A 16,508-nucleotide genomic window follows, 5' to 3' on the forward strand; every position below is an offset into this window, starting at 1 on the left:
CATAGCTTGTTTTTAAAGATGTATGTCTTCAGCAGGTACCAGCTGGCTTGTGGCCACACAGGGGTTAAGGAAGCCAGAACGTACTGAGAGACGGATAAACACATTGTTGACTTCGGCCTTTTAGTGGGATTTGTGGACAGGAAGGAAAATATAGAATATCATCAGCCTTATCCTTATCATGCCAACAACACATGTGAAGCATGCGTTGTAGTTTTTCTAAGTGGTCAGGCTGCAGTTTTAAAGCCAGGACAGTACGTAGCAGGAGTCTGTACAACTGCAGGCAGAGCACACCGTGTAAACATCTTCTATGTTTTGATTTCTGCGCTCTGCCTGGAGCATTTAAACATTGGGCATACGAGAAGAAAAAGTACCTACTTCCATGTAGAAATTCAGAATTAGTTTTTTTTTAAATTGAATAGCTGCAAGACAAAGTGAACATTTGGCAAAGAAAATCCCTCCTCAATCCTTTAAGAATGAAAAACATGGCATCGCTCAGGAAAATGGTAATATTAATTAAAGGGAGCTGTCACAGTATGAAACCACACAAATGGTTTATTCAGACTCCTGCTTTACTCAATTATTGGTAATAGTTGCATTATTGTGTGCATGTAAGAGTAGCCATTCTTACAAAAGGATGAAGGGCAATGACAAACCAGAGCTTTTCCGATTCACTATGTTCATGCACTGACATGTTTACATTGAATTATTTTGCAAAGGGTACAGTGAAGCTGTTATACACCATACGTGGTGACTGTAAATTGAGTGCTGCAGACCAACCCTGAAACGCCATTAAGTTATTTTCTTTGAAGACCGTTGTCAACTTTACAGGAGCGAAGCTTCAAGTGCTCCCGCCAATGAATGTACAGGGAGGTTGAATATGTCGATTCTTGATTATCACATCAGAGTTTTATTGGAAAATGTGTTTTCTAAACAAATCAAAAGATGCCTTGAATTTGTGTAAAAGTCGCAGGTGTATTCAAAGAGAAAAAAAGGACTCGCTTAAATGTTATTTTTATACTCAAAACTGTCAAGAATGAGCAGTTAAGTCTAATTCAAATTGCCACTTTAGTAGAAAATATTTTCAAAATATTGAATTGTATGTTGTCTTTATCTTAATTGCATAGCCTTGAGTTCATTAGACACTTAATCGTCGGGGGAAGAGTTTGAATAACCTATTAGCTCACTGTCTCTCACAAACACACATGTAGATAAACTCTCCAATTATCTGTATTTTAGTGCCTGTGTAATTTGCTCAAACGGCATGCACACTGTGATTCACATAGAAATCTCTCGTTACCTGGAGATTTAATATTTTGGAAGCAAATTCCTCAGAGAAAAAAAAAAAGAAGTCACATTCACTCCACTGGATGTGGATATCAATGGAGATATTTAAACATTCGTCTGGCGGGTACAGGGTTTTGGGAATTCATTTCATCTTCCTCACTCACTGGGAGGAGAATAATTTGCCATTCCAGACAAATACATTGCTGTGCAGATTTCTAAGTTAGCAGAGCATGTAATAGAATCAATTTAACTGTGATGTTCTCATTGGGAGGTTTTACTTCCTCCACCAGCATTTGATACTCCATCTTTTCTCACAAGCGGTGACTTGCTTGAGCTTGTGCCGCTGAGACGAGAGATAAACGACTTTGTTTCAGTCAAACTATTTGTCTTTGCAAGAAAAACAAAATCATTGACTGACTTTCAGTGTGCAACACAAAAGTGTTGGTTTTTCTTGTATCAATTGGGAGCATTGTGGAAGCAGAACAATGTGTTTGCATTCAGAAAAAGAAAAAAATCAAATCAAATGACAAAAGTAAAGAATCCCTTTGTCTTCAATAACGGCTGCTGCTGAAGTGCCCATGAACAAGGCACTTAACCTCCTGACTGCACAGACACAGCTGCTTAGCGGCCACCAGTAGAAGTCTGTGCTGGATGCGAAGCATTCACAATTGCACAACTTTCATAGTTTTGGGTCTCGTTAACCCTGCCCTCTAGAAATTACTTTTATGTACTATTAGCTCCTTTTCCCAATTATGTTGTCGTGTGAAACCAATCAATCACTAGTTCCAAGTCTTCTTTAATACAGCATGATGTACATTTAGTAAATTATAGTTTAATTTAGAGTGAAATAGACCATAATGCAGAGTATGCTTTAGGAGGTGGCTACCCTGTTATTGACAGGTTGCCACCACAGCATTGTCTGGTCTCGGAGTTGTCCCTGTTTTCGTCTTACAACTTTAAACCTTTCACAAGTGTGTTTACAGTCGTTGAAAGGTCGGGTAAAATTTATTTTTCAGCCTTCGGTTCTACTGAACTCGAAAAATCAAAGAAGCCGACGGCCAAAAACCAAGATGGCGTCAGCCAAACTCTAGGTTTCAAAACATTCGTCCACAAACCAATGTATCACCGTGACTACGTCCACTTCTTAATACAGTCTATGTATGAAACGTAAACGCCGCCTTGTCTGGATTGTGTTCACAGGCAATGTTAATTTACGCCAATGAAGAGCTACATTTTTCTACCACGCAGAAGTCGTAGGCAGGTGCATCACGGTTGATTGTTGGCATACAGAGTGCAGAATTGTGATGCCGGAGTTTGCGTCTTGAGTCCCGCTTGTGGTGAGGTTTAGGCAACAAAAGCACTTTGGTTAAAGGTTAAGGAAGGATTTACTTTTTTCGTTCTTCGTGTTTCGAGTCACTTTGGAGTATTCAATACTCAGACCAATACTAAGACCACAGTCTTTGCCTAACCTTGATAGAGTTCTGCTTAACATAACCATAAATGTTATGCTTGTTGATACGAGCAGATACTGAATTGCAAAGGTGCCAAAACGTTCATTAAAATCACTAGGTGCAGTTTGCCTAACTATGTGTCCAAACTACTGTTGAAAATGAGCTGTACATTATCGGAATTTCTAGGAGGCAGGGTTACATGTGTGGGACTATTTTTTTTGGTTCCATGCACACACACAAAAAAAAGGAAAGAAAGACAGAACAAAAAGCAGAGCAGTGGTACAGCTATCACAGAAATACAAAAGTTGAAGCACAGTGGCCATGCTTTGCTGTCCAATGCAAAAACAATGAATCTCCATATTTGGCGACTTTTACTATTTTGAATGAACTAAAAAATAAAATGTTGCTCTCAGGGTTGAAAGAAAGTTCCCTACTTCTCAGGCCGATAAAACCTGTAAAAATAAAATGTGGATAACGTCAATATTCCAAATGCATTGTGACAGAACCTAATACGAGTTTTCTCCTCAAATCATCATAAGTCAACCTTGTGGAGAAATGAGGCGACCAAATTAACTTCATGACTTCAAAATGTGCTAAATGACTCCTTTGCATAATTTGCACACTCCCGATGTTGTATTAACAGTTTCTAAGCTGTTGTGAAAATTTCTCTCAGGGGCTCCCTTAAAAAGCGGAGAATGATATGTTGCACAACCATGGTATTAAAAAACACACTTGCAGCTTAAGATGACTTGCAGCATGGCATGAATGGTGCTGAATGCATGTTGAAATTATTCAACAGAAAGACTAGGGTGTCGTTTTTGGGGAAGGGCTTCAGGCATAGAGCGGAGAAAGGCCTCTCTGTTTCAAAGTCTGCGGTGTGTTTGTCACCCACTCTGGCAAAGTGGGCCAATACCGACCACTAAAGGGTCCAACCGGGCTTTAGGGGAAACATGTATGTGTCAGAGCTGGAACGAGAAGGAAGAGCAGGAAAGGTGGGGGTTGTGGAAGCAGGGTGGGGCAAGAGAGGGTGGGTGGGCGGGCGGGCGGGCGGTGGAGCAGATGTGAGCTGAGCTGAGGACGAGCTTCACGCAAAGACACAGTAGTCCCATCGATGCCTCCGTTACAGCCTGGAGCAGGAAGGGGGAGGGAAGGAAAACAGAAACAACATTAAATTGGAAGCCGTCTTGACACACGGCCCTGCAGGAAACCACACTGTTAACAGGCTATGTTCCGACGGCTGACAATGCGGAGCACAGACTAAACACACATACCGGAAATGGTATTTCAGGTGTTCTTTTAATTTTGCCAATCCAAGAATGAAACGAGCAGCAGTGATGAGAAAGGAGAGTCTGGAAATGAATGCATTAATATGCTCTGCACTGTGAGTGGAAGATGTTGTGAAACTGTCGTGATGGATTACAAAAAAAATAAGCAATTCGATCCGTCAACATTTTCTGTCATAGTTTCCGTCGCCAAGAAGGTTATGTTTGTCTGATGTCAGCAGGATTACACGAAGACTACTGGCTCGATCTTCATGACACTTGGTGTAAGGGTGTAGCATGGGACAAGGAAGAACCCATTAAATATTGGAGCGGATCCAAATCCAACCGTCTCCTACTAAATGAAGTTCCCATACAACTAAACTGCACTCTCAGTTGCGTTTTGAGGGATTTATTGGTATTTTCTGCATTATTACCGTTGCTGTTTTAGACAGTTTGAGACACGTGGTTACTGTTGTCAAAAAAAAAAAATGCTACAAAACTACTTTGTTCGATTTAGGCAACACACCTACTTGGTTTGGTTTAGAAAAAACACAGTTGTTTGGCAAACAATTACTGCGAAACTGATGTTTGCCTTTGTTGTCGTCACTGTCAGTCAAAGCTGCCAGGCACAGCAACCTCCTGGCGACACCGCTGGTTGCCTGGCAACTTTGTGGTGCTGAAGAGACACACCAGGTGTGACTTGTTGATTAGTGAGTTTTACAGGTGCTGGTAGACGGATTTGTTTCCATGTGCTCATCTTCTCATTTCAATAAATGGGGAACCAAGCTATCCGTCCTGATCATATCCGACTATAATTGACCCTACTCTCTCGTAAGGAATGAACACAAGTGTGCTTTTGTACAGTGCGCACACACACACACACACACACATGCAAACATGCACACACATGCTTTACATTATTTTATCTATTTTATGTTTCTGCCTGATTTATGTTGCCCATACTTTGTTTGCTTTTTGCTTTTTGTTGTTTTTTTAACTTTTGTTGATTATATGACTTTTGTGTATGTTTGTAATGTTTGCTGACGTGAAGCCCTGACAAGTTCTTAATACTCTTAATAAACTAAAAACAAGAATTTTTTTTTCCGATGGGAACTTTTACTCTAAAAATAAATTGTATTTGCCCGTTGACTGAACGTAGCCATATCGGAACATAGACCCCTGCAGCACTAAGTCACACACCACAGGAAAACTCAATTGCATATATGACTATGACACATTCAAGATCTAGAATGGCTTTGAAAAGGCCTACAGTATCTATTGTCACATGGTGCAGACCACGTTCTTTGCATCCAGGAACACCACAATGGATCTCGGCGAGTTTGAATGGCACTGTTGCTACACATTATCTGCCAGATGGGCCAGCATAGGGCCTGCTGGAGGGGAAGACAGGGTCACATCCTCCATCCTCTTGCATTATGTAAGGTTTATTTTTGGGACGTACAGTTCAAACCAGTGTGGGTTTGCTAAGTGGTTGTCAGACAGTCAACCACTCTCAGGCTCTTGAGCATGAAGTGAAATCAGCACAGTTTGACCGCCAAAAACTTCTTCCCCTTAATATGTCAGACAGGCTGCCTCGCTGGTTGTAATTATTCACTCAGTAAGACATTTCCACATGATTTCATAGCGAGAGTATTTCTGGCATTAGTGTTACATTTATTTGCTCACCGAATCAGGCCAACAGCTGCGTGGGATTTATTGCGATGTACATACAGGTGTTGCCAGCATGTTTCTTAGTCTCCCGGTTTAATGAGCCTTTCCTTACTGGCACAGCTTTTGGCTCAGTAAAGCTTAACCTGTAGGACATCCCTTTTATATGGCACACTTTGGGGTGCTTATGATCTCTCTTTCTCTCTCTTTCTCTGTCTGTCCTCCAAGCCCCTGGTTTAATGAAATACATCTCCAGCATAATAAGCCACGTGGGTGTTTTTAAATGAATAAAAAGAACCCCACAGTCCTCAGAGGCTATGTGGCAGAGCTAATCTGCTACTCTAAATTGGATATTTTCAAAGACATATACAGCGTGCGCTTTTGCAGACCTGCATCATGTTTGTGAAGGTGAACACTGGCTTGATCTAATTTGCCTCATTGATCTAATCGAGGTCCTAGAGGAAGGAGAAACTCCCCTGAGATTCTTACGTCTGCAATGTGTGATGTTTGACGTACACTAGGAGTTATTCACTGATATGATTCGATTTGTTTTTTAGCTGTCTTGCGTACTTCTACATCACTTAGTGATTTCCTACATTTCCCAAAATACCTAATAAAAAATCTTGTGAAGAACTGGTTGCACACCGTTACAGGACATGTAGGTGGAGAGAACAACGAACATAGCACAGCAAGAGCATGACAGATCAAATGTGAGTCACATCAATGGGTGTATCAGGACCCCTGGTTGGCCTCGCTAACATTCTGTCCCAGTGGCCAAACACAGTACTGCAACTAAAAGTTCACCACTATCTAATATTACTAAAGCAAAGGCTATGGCTAGGCTAGCATACTATTTGTATTAAATATGGGTTAACATTGAGTATGGTGTGTTGAAATTGCATAGCATTTGGATTTTGTGCTTGCGAGAAAGGCCCAGATGTAGACTACATTAGCAAGAATTTCTGAGTATGAAAGGTGAGCTAGCTGCAAGTACTCAACTGCCCCGAAATGCATCTGAGTGCCAAGGGCCCGGCTAAAAGCTGTTATCTTCCTTTATTAAGTTTTAATATGTTTTTTGAAGAGAAACCTATCCAAATAGCGGCTGTTTGGAAATGTCTTGCAGCGTTTTCGGAGATGTGACGGAGCTGCTAGCTAGCGGGGCGCCTTGACACCGGCCCGGCCATCAGTCATGTGATACATCTTGCTTGAGCATACATTATTATATACAGTATGCAGTACTCTGTGATTTTGTTGGCTTAACTTCCTGTGAAGACGGACGTTCATTTTGAAAAGACCAAAATGTTACAATTAACCTTAATGAATAGAAATCACATTGTAAACGGGGTAAAATTCTAAGCTGAAAACACCGACAACTCCCAGAGAGGACTTCTCCTTGGTAGCGACCTGTCAATCCCCAGGTAGCCCCGCCCTAAAGCATACCCTGCTTTAATGTCTATTTTACTCTAAAAGAAACTAAACTTTACAAAATGAACATCATGCTGTATTGAAGACTTGAAACTAGCGATTGAGACAGTTAACTCATGTTCACAAGGTTTAATGAGGTAATAATTCAACAGCATGCGGTAAAATAGTTACTTTGCTTTCTGTCTGAACACTGAACACATTTTGAGTTAGTTCCCTGGTGAGATGTCAGTTACACAGCAAAATATGTCGTGTGTGTCATAAGTGTCAAAATGGTGCAAAATATATCTGTGACTGTTGTCAGGATGTTCTTATTGAAACGATGAAGAAAGTATGCAGACTATGACTTTCTGTATTACGAAAGGTGTTTCTGTTTGGATTGTTTTGATGAGATCTTCTCAATGTAGAGTCTATATGATGAGCAAACAAGTAAAAAAAGATGTTTCTAGCTAATGCACGGTGTGCCGCCGACCCATGCTAAATGCAGATGAAGTGTTTTGGCATGCGGAAAAACTTTAAAAAGGGATGTTGGAGGATCAGGTTGATAAGCAGGAGTAGTGCAAACAAAAGTGAAAACTTATTACAGAAGGTTTACTGAAACAAGGACAAAAATGAAACCCAGGACATCAAACACAATTAAAGTGAAGAAAATGAACACTGAACTAAAGAAAGCTGCAGTCTCACAGCGAGCTACCGACTCTCACTCCTATTAATGGCTTTTCACGTCTCAGCCTCATTACTGGAACCTACCACCCGCCCAGGTAAGCACAGGGTGAGCAGAACAGAGCAGGCTTCTAAATCATACAACATAATGAAATTAGCACTAATACAAGGTTTCTCTGTTATTACTGACATCATAATTAATCTACGGCAACCATTACATATACAATGAACACAGCACATATAATTTACTGCTGAACTGACTTACCTTTGCTCCTACACTAATCAGCCCACACAAGAGGAGATATTAGACACACCTGTTAATTCTTTACTTGATTGAGCTTTTGAGCAGCTAAAAAACATATATATATATATATATACTATGGGACAAACAAACAAAGCAGACTTGAGTCTTTTATACCCCTTAGTTGATAATGTGTCACATAAACTGAAACATTTGACTGACATGAATCATCAAGCGGACACTAAAACACTCAATGTTGGGGAAGAGGGCAGTGAAAAGGGAGAAAGGCAACCTGTTCACACACCAATTAAGCAACTTTCATTTGAATGAAAAGGTGCCATCGTGGAACATGGTGTCCAGTTCTCGTAAAAAGCATCCTGTGTCTCTCCTTTAAAATAACAACATAGCTAGTGGGACCAATGCATTCTGGTCAACTGAGGCCACTGCTGGCAGCAGATTTCCCATCTATGCCTCTAACGACTTTTTGAATGGTTGATCCGAAATACGAACATTTACAACTGATGTTTTAGTGAGCTGAAACATTTCAGCAGTTTACCTTCTGCTACAAATACGTAGAATAATACAAATGTATGTCCTAACAGCTGAATGTGTTCTCTAAATGTTTTTTCTTTTCTGTTTTTGTGTTGTGCTGCCATGAGGACCATTTCCTACAGTTGGTCTGTCTCATATGAAATAAACAGCATTCAGAAATGAAGTTTCCTTACCGGCAGCCTTGTCGCTTTCATATTTCCTTTCAGGTCAGATGGAACAACAATAAAAAAATGAATTAAATGACAAATGGTGAAGATGAATAAAATATCACAAAGAGAACAAAAATAACTAAAAGGTGACAAACAAAGAAATATAGTCTGAATGAATTGTATTGTTCTCTCTGTGATCCTCATAGATGAATATATTTCAACTCGTACTTTTTAACTTTCTAGTTCAATTTATTTTCATTTCATTTCACTTCCAATTACAGCTGTAACTGTAAATAGAGCTTAATCATCTCTCAGTTTGTTCATGAGCCCGAGTCTCAGTTTGTGACGCTGTTGAGACAACAAATCTTTGGATATCTTCGGGAGTTACGCTGATTTCATATTCATACGTCAACATTTACATTTTATTATATTCATTTTGTGATTATTTTATGACTCAAATTAATTTCATTAACCATTATAAACTCAGCCTGTAAATGTAATTTCTGTTTTGTCTCTTGAATCCCAATTGTTTCTATTTTCGTTCTTTGCGCCGGCATATGCTTTAACAAGAAATGCACTGAGCCTTATCAGGTTTTCACACTTTTAAGAAACCCGACAGAAACCAAACATTCACGCTCCGATAGGTTTCAGACTCCCTGAGATTGGGTGATGTGGATTTTCTACGCTTCGCTGGCCGAGGCTGGACTTCAGAGGTGGAGGTAGAGGAGACTGTGCGGATGGGTAGAACTCTTATCCATCCATCTATTTATTTATCTTTCCATTTTCCCGCTTCATGCCCTCACTAACTCACTTTTTTCAGTGCAGATCTGAGATTGTACGTCGCACAAACACACACACAAGCATGCACACGCTGTCGTCCCTATACCGGCTCGTTCACAGAGGAGTTGAGACAAATGAAAGACAGGAATACACCAGATCTAGAGATTTGTCCTGTTTGAGCTTTGCTGATGTCCACCCTGCATTGAGAACTTAATGATTACAGCAAGAAAACCTTGTCACAACGTCGGCACCTGACTATTGTTTACAACTAAACATGAACATAGCCTCTTTTATTTCTTTTCTAAGTGCAGGGTTTTACACCTGGCTGAGATCCTATCACAAACCAGATCTCGCTCTCTGGTCACCAGGGCATAAGCGGTACAGGCGAATGCTGGGGGCCCCATCCATCCATAGAGGTGCCCCAAATATGGGGGGAAAAAACCATTCAAAACATTTACTGTTTTGAAATTTACTGTTACTAATAAGGTTATACTATAATTTCGGAAAATTTCTTAATCTTTCATTAGGGGAAGTTGGAAAGACTAGTATTTTGGGAATAACCAAGAACATCATTTTGAGAAAAATACAGTTTTGATCTGCTTAATCTCAAAGACAGGCTAAACTGTTTCTGTGTGAGTGTAAAAACACAATGATTGGTTGCAGAATTGCAAGGTGCACCAGCTACAAGAGGGAACAAAAATGATTCTGCTGATTGCAATGTGTTCTGTGTTAATTTACACCTTGCATTTATGGGTAACTTCGGTATCTTTCAACCTGGACCCTATTTCCACATGTTTTTTGTGTGGTGACAACATTTTTTAAAATTGGTCCGGTATTGAGTTAGAACGCTGCAGACAGCAGCCGCTAAACGGGCTGTAATGTGATTGTACGGGGGAATTCCGTACTCAATGTACGTCGAAGAAAAGTGCTTGTTTTAGCCGCCGACAGGCTCAGATTGTTGTTCTAAGTGTCTGACAACATTATGGAAAAAACGCTTTTCTTTACCTTTCGCTGGCACATAGACGGTGCCCAATTGTCCCTGCCCATTTAGCGACTGCCATTTGCAGCGTTCTCCCTCAGGACTGGACGGATTTCAAAAATTGTTGTTCCCACACAAAAAGCATTAGGTAATAGGCTCAAGGCTCAAAGATACCCAAGTTACCCTTTAACAAACTATTTTTATTCTCCAGATAATATCCAGGTATGTCAATGTCTGGTGTTAATTAAAAATAACTGGTGGGTCTCGGAGATCACTTTTCTCAGTTGTGCTTTTTGTTTTTGGATCACCCCTCAGCACCAAAAAGCTATCCTCTTAACCAAAGAGGCAAATGGCAAAGAAGTATTATTATAAAATGTTGTATATATGATATAATACCAGATATTTCTGTTGGTTCTGTTCTGATTAAACACGTATAATGTGTAATTTGTACTTTTAAATTTCATATTGCTGTTATGTATTTAAAGAGGAATCAGTTTGGAGCCCCGGGAGAAGCCAAGGTGTGGAGGATTGAGTCAAAGGCAACAAGCTCTACCAGACTAAATATGTTTATACTGTGCATTATCTGAAGGGATCGTTTGGTTTCAGGGGAATTGTACTTATGTCCTGCTTTCAGTAAGATAAACTCATGGTTGTCTTTGCAATGTTCTGCCTGCAGGTTGATGTTCGTCTGAATGATGAACCCAGCTAAGCTCAGTTCATGGATGTCAAGGAAGCAGAAACTCAGGAAATAAGAGGAGAAATAAATTAACCAGTTAACTTCAAATAAAGGCGTCGACCTTAACACAACAGCTTGATCAGAGGCGCCCATCGAGGGAAACCAGTTCAAACCAATTTTCTCTCTGATTTTCTGTTTCCTGCTACGAGAACACACTATTGATCTACCACAGAAATTGTTAGTGTTTCTCATGGTGAGGACAGCTCGTAATATATCTCAGCTAACATAAAGTAAATTAGTCTTTTCAGGTCACTTTTCTTCACTCAAAGAGAACTGCAGAGTGCCTGCTTGCTGCACAAGCAGCAAGTGGAAGCAGTACTTTTAGCCATGCAGTGCTTAAGAGTCTACGGACTGACAGGAGAGAAGTGGATTCAGGTGCAAGATTAGTTTAAAAGAATGCTTCAACATTTTGGGAAATATGCGTATTTGCTTTCTTGCTGAGAGTTAAGTGAGAACATTGATATCCCTCCGGAAATATGAGGCTACAGCCAGCAGCCAGTTAGCTTAGCTTAGCATAAAGACAGGGAGCTTCTCCTGGCTCTGTCTAAAGGCAACAAAATCTGCCCTCCAGCACCTCTGAAGTAAAACAATAGACACTTTATATCTCTTTATCTCTAAAGATTTGTGGTTTTACGGTGGTTGTGTGCTGGACAATTTCTTTGCGCAGTGACTTGAGTACAAGAATAAAATGTTGGAATTTTATAAAATGGGAACAGAGATCACATAATACTTGGAACAATGAATTTGTTAATCGGCACCGACTCAACACTACATTTGCTCCTCAAAGACGTAGTAAAAAACCAAAGTAAAACATGGATAAGGGTTGACTAAGATAAAAGATGACATAAAAGAAACAGAAAACGTCCAAAATGAAAACATCTTTTTATTGTTATACACTTTGTAAAGGATGAGTGCAAATAAAAGAGCTTGTGATCAAAACCTACTCATCACTAAGCCATGGACCATAAGGCATCATTAAATACAAGCTTTTTGGAGCTATCATCTACAATACAAGGACGGAATCAAGGAAAAGAAACAACATGGCATCAATGCTTATGCAATTAGAAGGAAATGGAGGAAAATAAATTCAAATGAACAGAAAACAGAAACAACAAAAAAAACACAACACAATTTGTACATTCAAAAAAAAGGAAGTCAAAAAATTCACAAGGAATATTGATATTATGGCAAGTGACGATAAAACATAGTCTACAATCTGTTGTATGTACACTTGGCACTAATGTTAGATCTTTGATTGTTGTCCAGTCAGGTTGTTGTCAACTCTAGCATGTGCACAGGTCGCAACTCTTTTTATTTTTTTATTTAGATGCTAGTCTAATCACTTATATGATCTATAAATATCTCGAAACAATCATTCTCTCAAACAAAGCTGTTGAAAAGTTCTGCAAAGCCTGACGTAAAACTTCATTAGGTATTGAGATCAAACTGCTCAATAGACAACAGTTCATCAGAAAAATGCTCACATAACTTTTTTGTAATATATATATATTTATATATATATTTATATATATAGTGTAGAAGGATTATTTTTTTCATAACAAGAATCAATCTTCGATAGTCCATCTCATGCACTTGAAAGTTATAAACAGTACAAATATAAATGACCCACTTACAATATTTGAATCCCAGCAATTCCAAAATAGACAGACAGACTCCAAAAAACAGCAGCAGATTGTTTGTATGCATTTTCCAACACTGGCAGATGTGTATATAATGAGGTGGAAAATGGCTATTTAACGTGATTGGATTGTCTCTATCTAGTCCACGTGGCTAGAGAGAATCAAAAGCAGTATACAGCTCGAATGACGCCACAGCTTCCAATTCATGATGATACGACTCTGATTTGCTATATCTCTAAAACACACGATTAAAATATATTGTGATATACAGTATGAAGTAGAAAAATGGCCCGGGGTAGTCTTCAGCATCCTGATATGTCTTTTCTGATATGTTAAAGGGAAGTTCAGCCAGATTTTAGTTACTTACTTGTTACTTAAAAAAAAGAAAGAAAAGTTTTTAAATTTCGTCTTCCACAGTCACTATTTTTCAGCAGTGTTGTAGTCAAAAGTAGCCTATATGGAGCGCCTTGCTAGCGGATGGTTACAGCACACAATAACCATCTCTCCCACATTTATACACGTTCCTCTGTCAAATAAAGGGGGAAATGCAAAAAAGGACTGGCCTAGTTAATGCAGAAACTAGATAAAGTCTGTTTTTGTTCAAATAATACGTAAAAATGTTACAACGTTTCACAGGGGGCCTGTACAACCTCCATAAACAGTGAATTCAATTTCCCTTTGATTACCCATGTGACAGGAAATTACTTATTGTCATCCCCTGCATGACATGGTCTGTTTTTGTCTGTTCAGACTCAACAAAACGCGTTTTTTCGCCGCACTTCTTTCGTATACAGCTTTAGCTAGCTAACAACATGCGTAGATTGTGTGTGTGTGTGTGTGTGTGTGTGTGTGTGTGTATTAACAGAATCTTCCACGAATACAAATTTGTATTCTTACTTACTTTCGGCGGCTAATAGTAGCAAACTTTAGATAAATATTGCTGTGTAACTGACATCCCTGAGCCAATTCACTGACTTCTTCCCCATCTCTAACAATAGCTTAGCATTTTAGCGAAATGTTAAACAGAGTGGTAGTTGGAGTAGTTCTACCTTCAGCATTATGTCAGAACTGTCACATGTTAGTGACATAGTCTTGATTGAATTAGCTCCATCTTGAGTGAATCCAGCATCTGTTTGCATCTGTTTGCATCCTATTCCGTCCTTCCAATTGGCTCTCAAGCTGCCTCTAAAATTCACTTTGCATTCAGTCAGACGACACCTTTAAACAGCTGGGAAATTAACATATTAACTAACAAATATATTGAAATTATCAATTGAAGTAATTTACCAATGGTTGGAAGAGATTGATTTGGAAGAGTTTATACATTTCTGGCATGCTGTATTTAAAAAGGTCCAAGTCTAACTCGTAATGTGTTGTTTATGAGTTTACCAATTCCCAAAAATGCACAGAATGAAAGTAAAGGAAAATAAATGATTTTTTTGAAAAAAATGTCAAGTTGAGACAAGAGGAATTTAAAATCAAAGTGACTACAACACTGCTTTTTAGCAACTCCGAACACATTTTAACGAGTTATAAACTCTATACTTTGACTTCTCAGAGCTTTTGTGTTGCCTCTTTAAAGGTTGTGTGCTTTCCCTTTACGCGTCTAACAGTCGCATCATTTTCCTGTGTGCATCCAAATCACTCCTGTCCTCAGACCCAGGCCCATTAGCAACAGGACATTGATCCATTTAGGTTTCCAAACTATTTTATAAAACAGCATCACACACTTCTCAAAAAAGCTAACATGGCAGTTCATATGTGGATTGAATAAAACAACTGAAATTACTGACTATACAGTTGCAAGCTTTAGATTTGTATCTGTCTCCGTTATATTCTGTATCTATTGTTAGCTATTTAAATAAAATATTCTACATTTAATTCTGGTAAATGGGGGCTCAGTGACAGCATTTCTGAAGGGTAATTAGTTCTCCAACAGTTGACGATATACATTTCAAGTGTCAGCGATTTCACAGAACAGCTTCAAGTGTGAGGGAGTCCTGGTCTGACCAGCGGCAACCCCCCCCCCCCACCAAAGGTTATTGTTCAAACGTCCCACTTATGTTCACAGGCAATATTCAAAGCACAGGCTGATCAGAGAACATTCTCCCATCAAAGAACGGTGCCAACACATCCCCACACAAACAGGGACGCTGGCTTCTTCACATTCAAATGGTACGGTGTAAATAAGAGGACATTTTTCTTAAAGTTAAATAAAGCTTTTGTACAGACATCCACAGATGAGAGACCATGAGGTAACACTGACAAAATGGTCTACACAGTTGACAGACATAAGGAATGGCAAGACAATGCTATGAAAATATACAATGTGCGATGTACAACAGTGACATTCATTCAAAACAAAAAAGAATAAGACATGAGGGGGGGAAACAAATCTACACTTGTTCTCAAACATATGTTGTTTTTTTTTAAAGTCCAGAATGATGTGATCAGTCAAAAGTTACAAGCAAGATACATCCAGGAAATAAATCAAATATTATGAAGGGATCGAGTCAATAGTAAAAGACAAAAAACAAAGATAAAGGAAAAATATCCAGTATGGTTTAAATCAAACCAAAGAAAATATGAGTCCCGACTGCTTCGAGAAGCTGGACAGTCAACTTATCTGTACACACACATGCCAACAATCCATGAAAATACACACAGCGCGGGCAGTTTTCATCACTGGGCTGGCTTTTGGATTCAGTGCATTCTTTAAGGAGGTGGGTTATTTATGTAGATTTATGGCGGCTGTTTATTTTTTAATTTTTTTTCTTTCTAAAGTTGCTGATTGTTTGCTGTTGTTGTGTCCCTAACTCATTTGACATACTCAGCTGACTTCCAGAAGTGCCCTGGGTGGGAAAGGCGACGATTCCGTTTTGGCAACTTTTCCAGTAAATCGACCAGCTTGGAGAAGCTGGGCCGCTCTTCCTGCTTGTACGCCCAGCACAGAAGCAGAATGTCCTGGAAAAGATACATGGGGAATGAGGGCTTTTAGCTTTTGAGTAAATACTGAAAGAACAAATGTGCAAACAAGAGTCCCTGTATTTACTTAGCCAAAATCTACTCTCCTAAAATATGTATTTAGTCCAAAACAGAGTTTCTTAAACTGTGAAGTTGTGCAAGGAGAGATATGACACAAAGATACTGCATTAGGTGACGAGACAGGTTCATGCTGGTGTTCTGAAAACACCTGGAAGTGAGTCATTGTTCACCAACACAGTCAAAAATATCTTTAGTCCCTAAAATTAGAGGAACTAAACCAAAGTTTTTGACTCATCACAGCCTCAGCCGTGTGTGATTTGTAAAGACGTGCCAGCTAATGTCAGCAACACTTTGCAGTCACTTAGAGACTCAGCATGCTGCTTTGCACGTAAACCAGATCTGTTCAAACGGAAGCTGGAAGTTTTTCAAGGAGAGAGGAGAGGAGCAGAGGTGTATACCAAGGACTGATACCATACTGCACTGCCGTCGCAAAGACAGGAAAGGCCAATACCCCCCCGGGGGGACAGGTGCAGTTGTCAAGACTTTCCCCAATGAGGGCCCACAGAGTGACTGAAAAGCCCCTGGTCTGAACCAACTCTGACCTAACACGCTTTGTTAATGTAAGCAAACTATTTCATGTCAGTTTTTAAATAAGCTATCCATTCATGAACTAATAAATGTTGTACCCACATTTAA

The 16,508-nt window shown here is 39.5% G+C and overlaps 1 protein-coding gene across 4 annotated transcripts in view; it reads right to left on the minus strand.

The window, feature by feature from the left end:
• Nucleotides 1-524: 524 nt before the first annotated feature.
• The window catches only part of ksr2 (kinase suppressor of ras 2), a 94,355-nt gene continuing 78,371 nt past the window's right edge, over nt 525-16,508 (minus strand). For 3 of the 4 annotated variants that reach the window (XM_031849587.1, XM_031849585.1, XM_031849584.1), the window contains one exon: nt 12,053-15,791. In XM_031849587.1, the coding sequence (XP_031705447.1) occupies nt 15,645-15,791 (147 nt within the window). In that variant the 3' untranslated portion in view covers nt 12,053-15,644. Of the gene's footprint in view, nt 3,863-12,052; nt 15,792-16,508 lie in introns of those variants that run through there. The other variant, XM_031849586.1, reaches the window with a different exon arrangement.

The sequence above is a fragment of the Anarrhichthys ocellatus genome, unplaced genomic scaffold (assembly GCF_004355925.1).
Source record: "Anarrhichthys ocellatus isolate YVR2014 unplaced genomic scaffold, GSC_Weel_1.0 scaffold9, whole genome shotgun sequence".
In the NCBI taxonomy this organism is placed as follows: Eukaryota; Metazoa; Chordata; class Actinopteri; order Perciformes; family Anarhichadidae; genus Anarrhichthys; species Anarrhichthys ocellatus.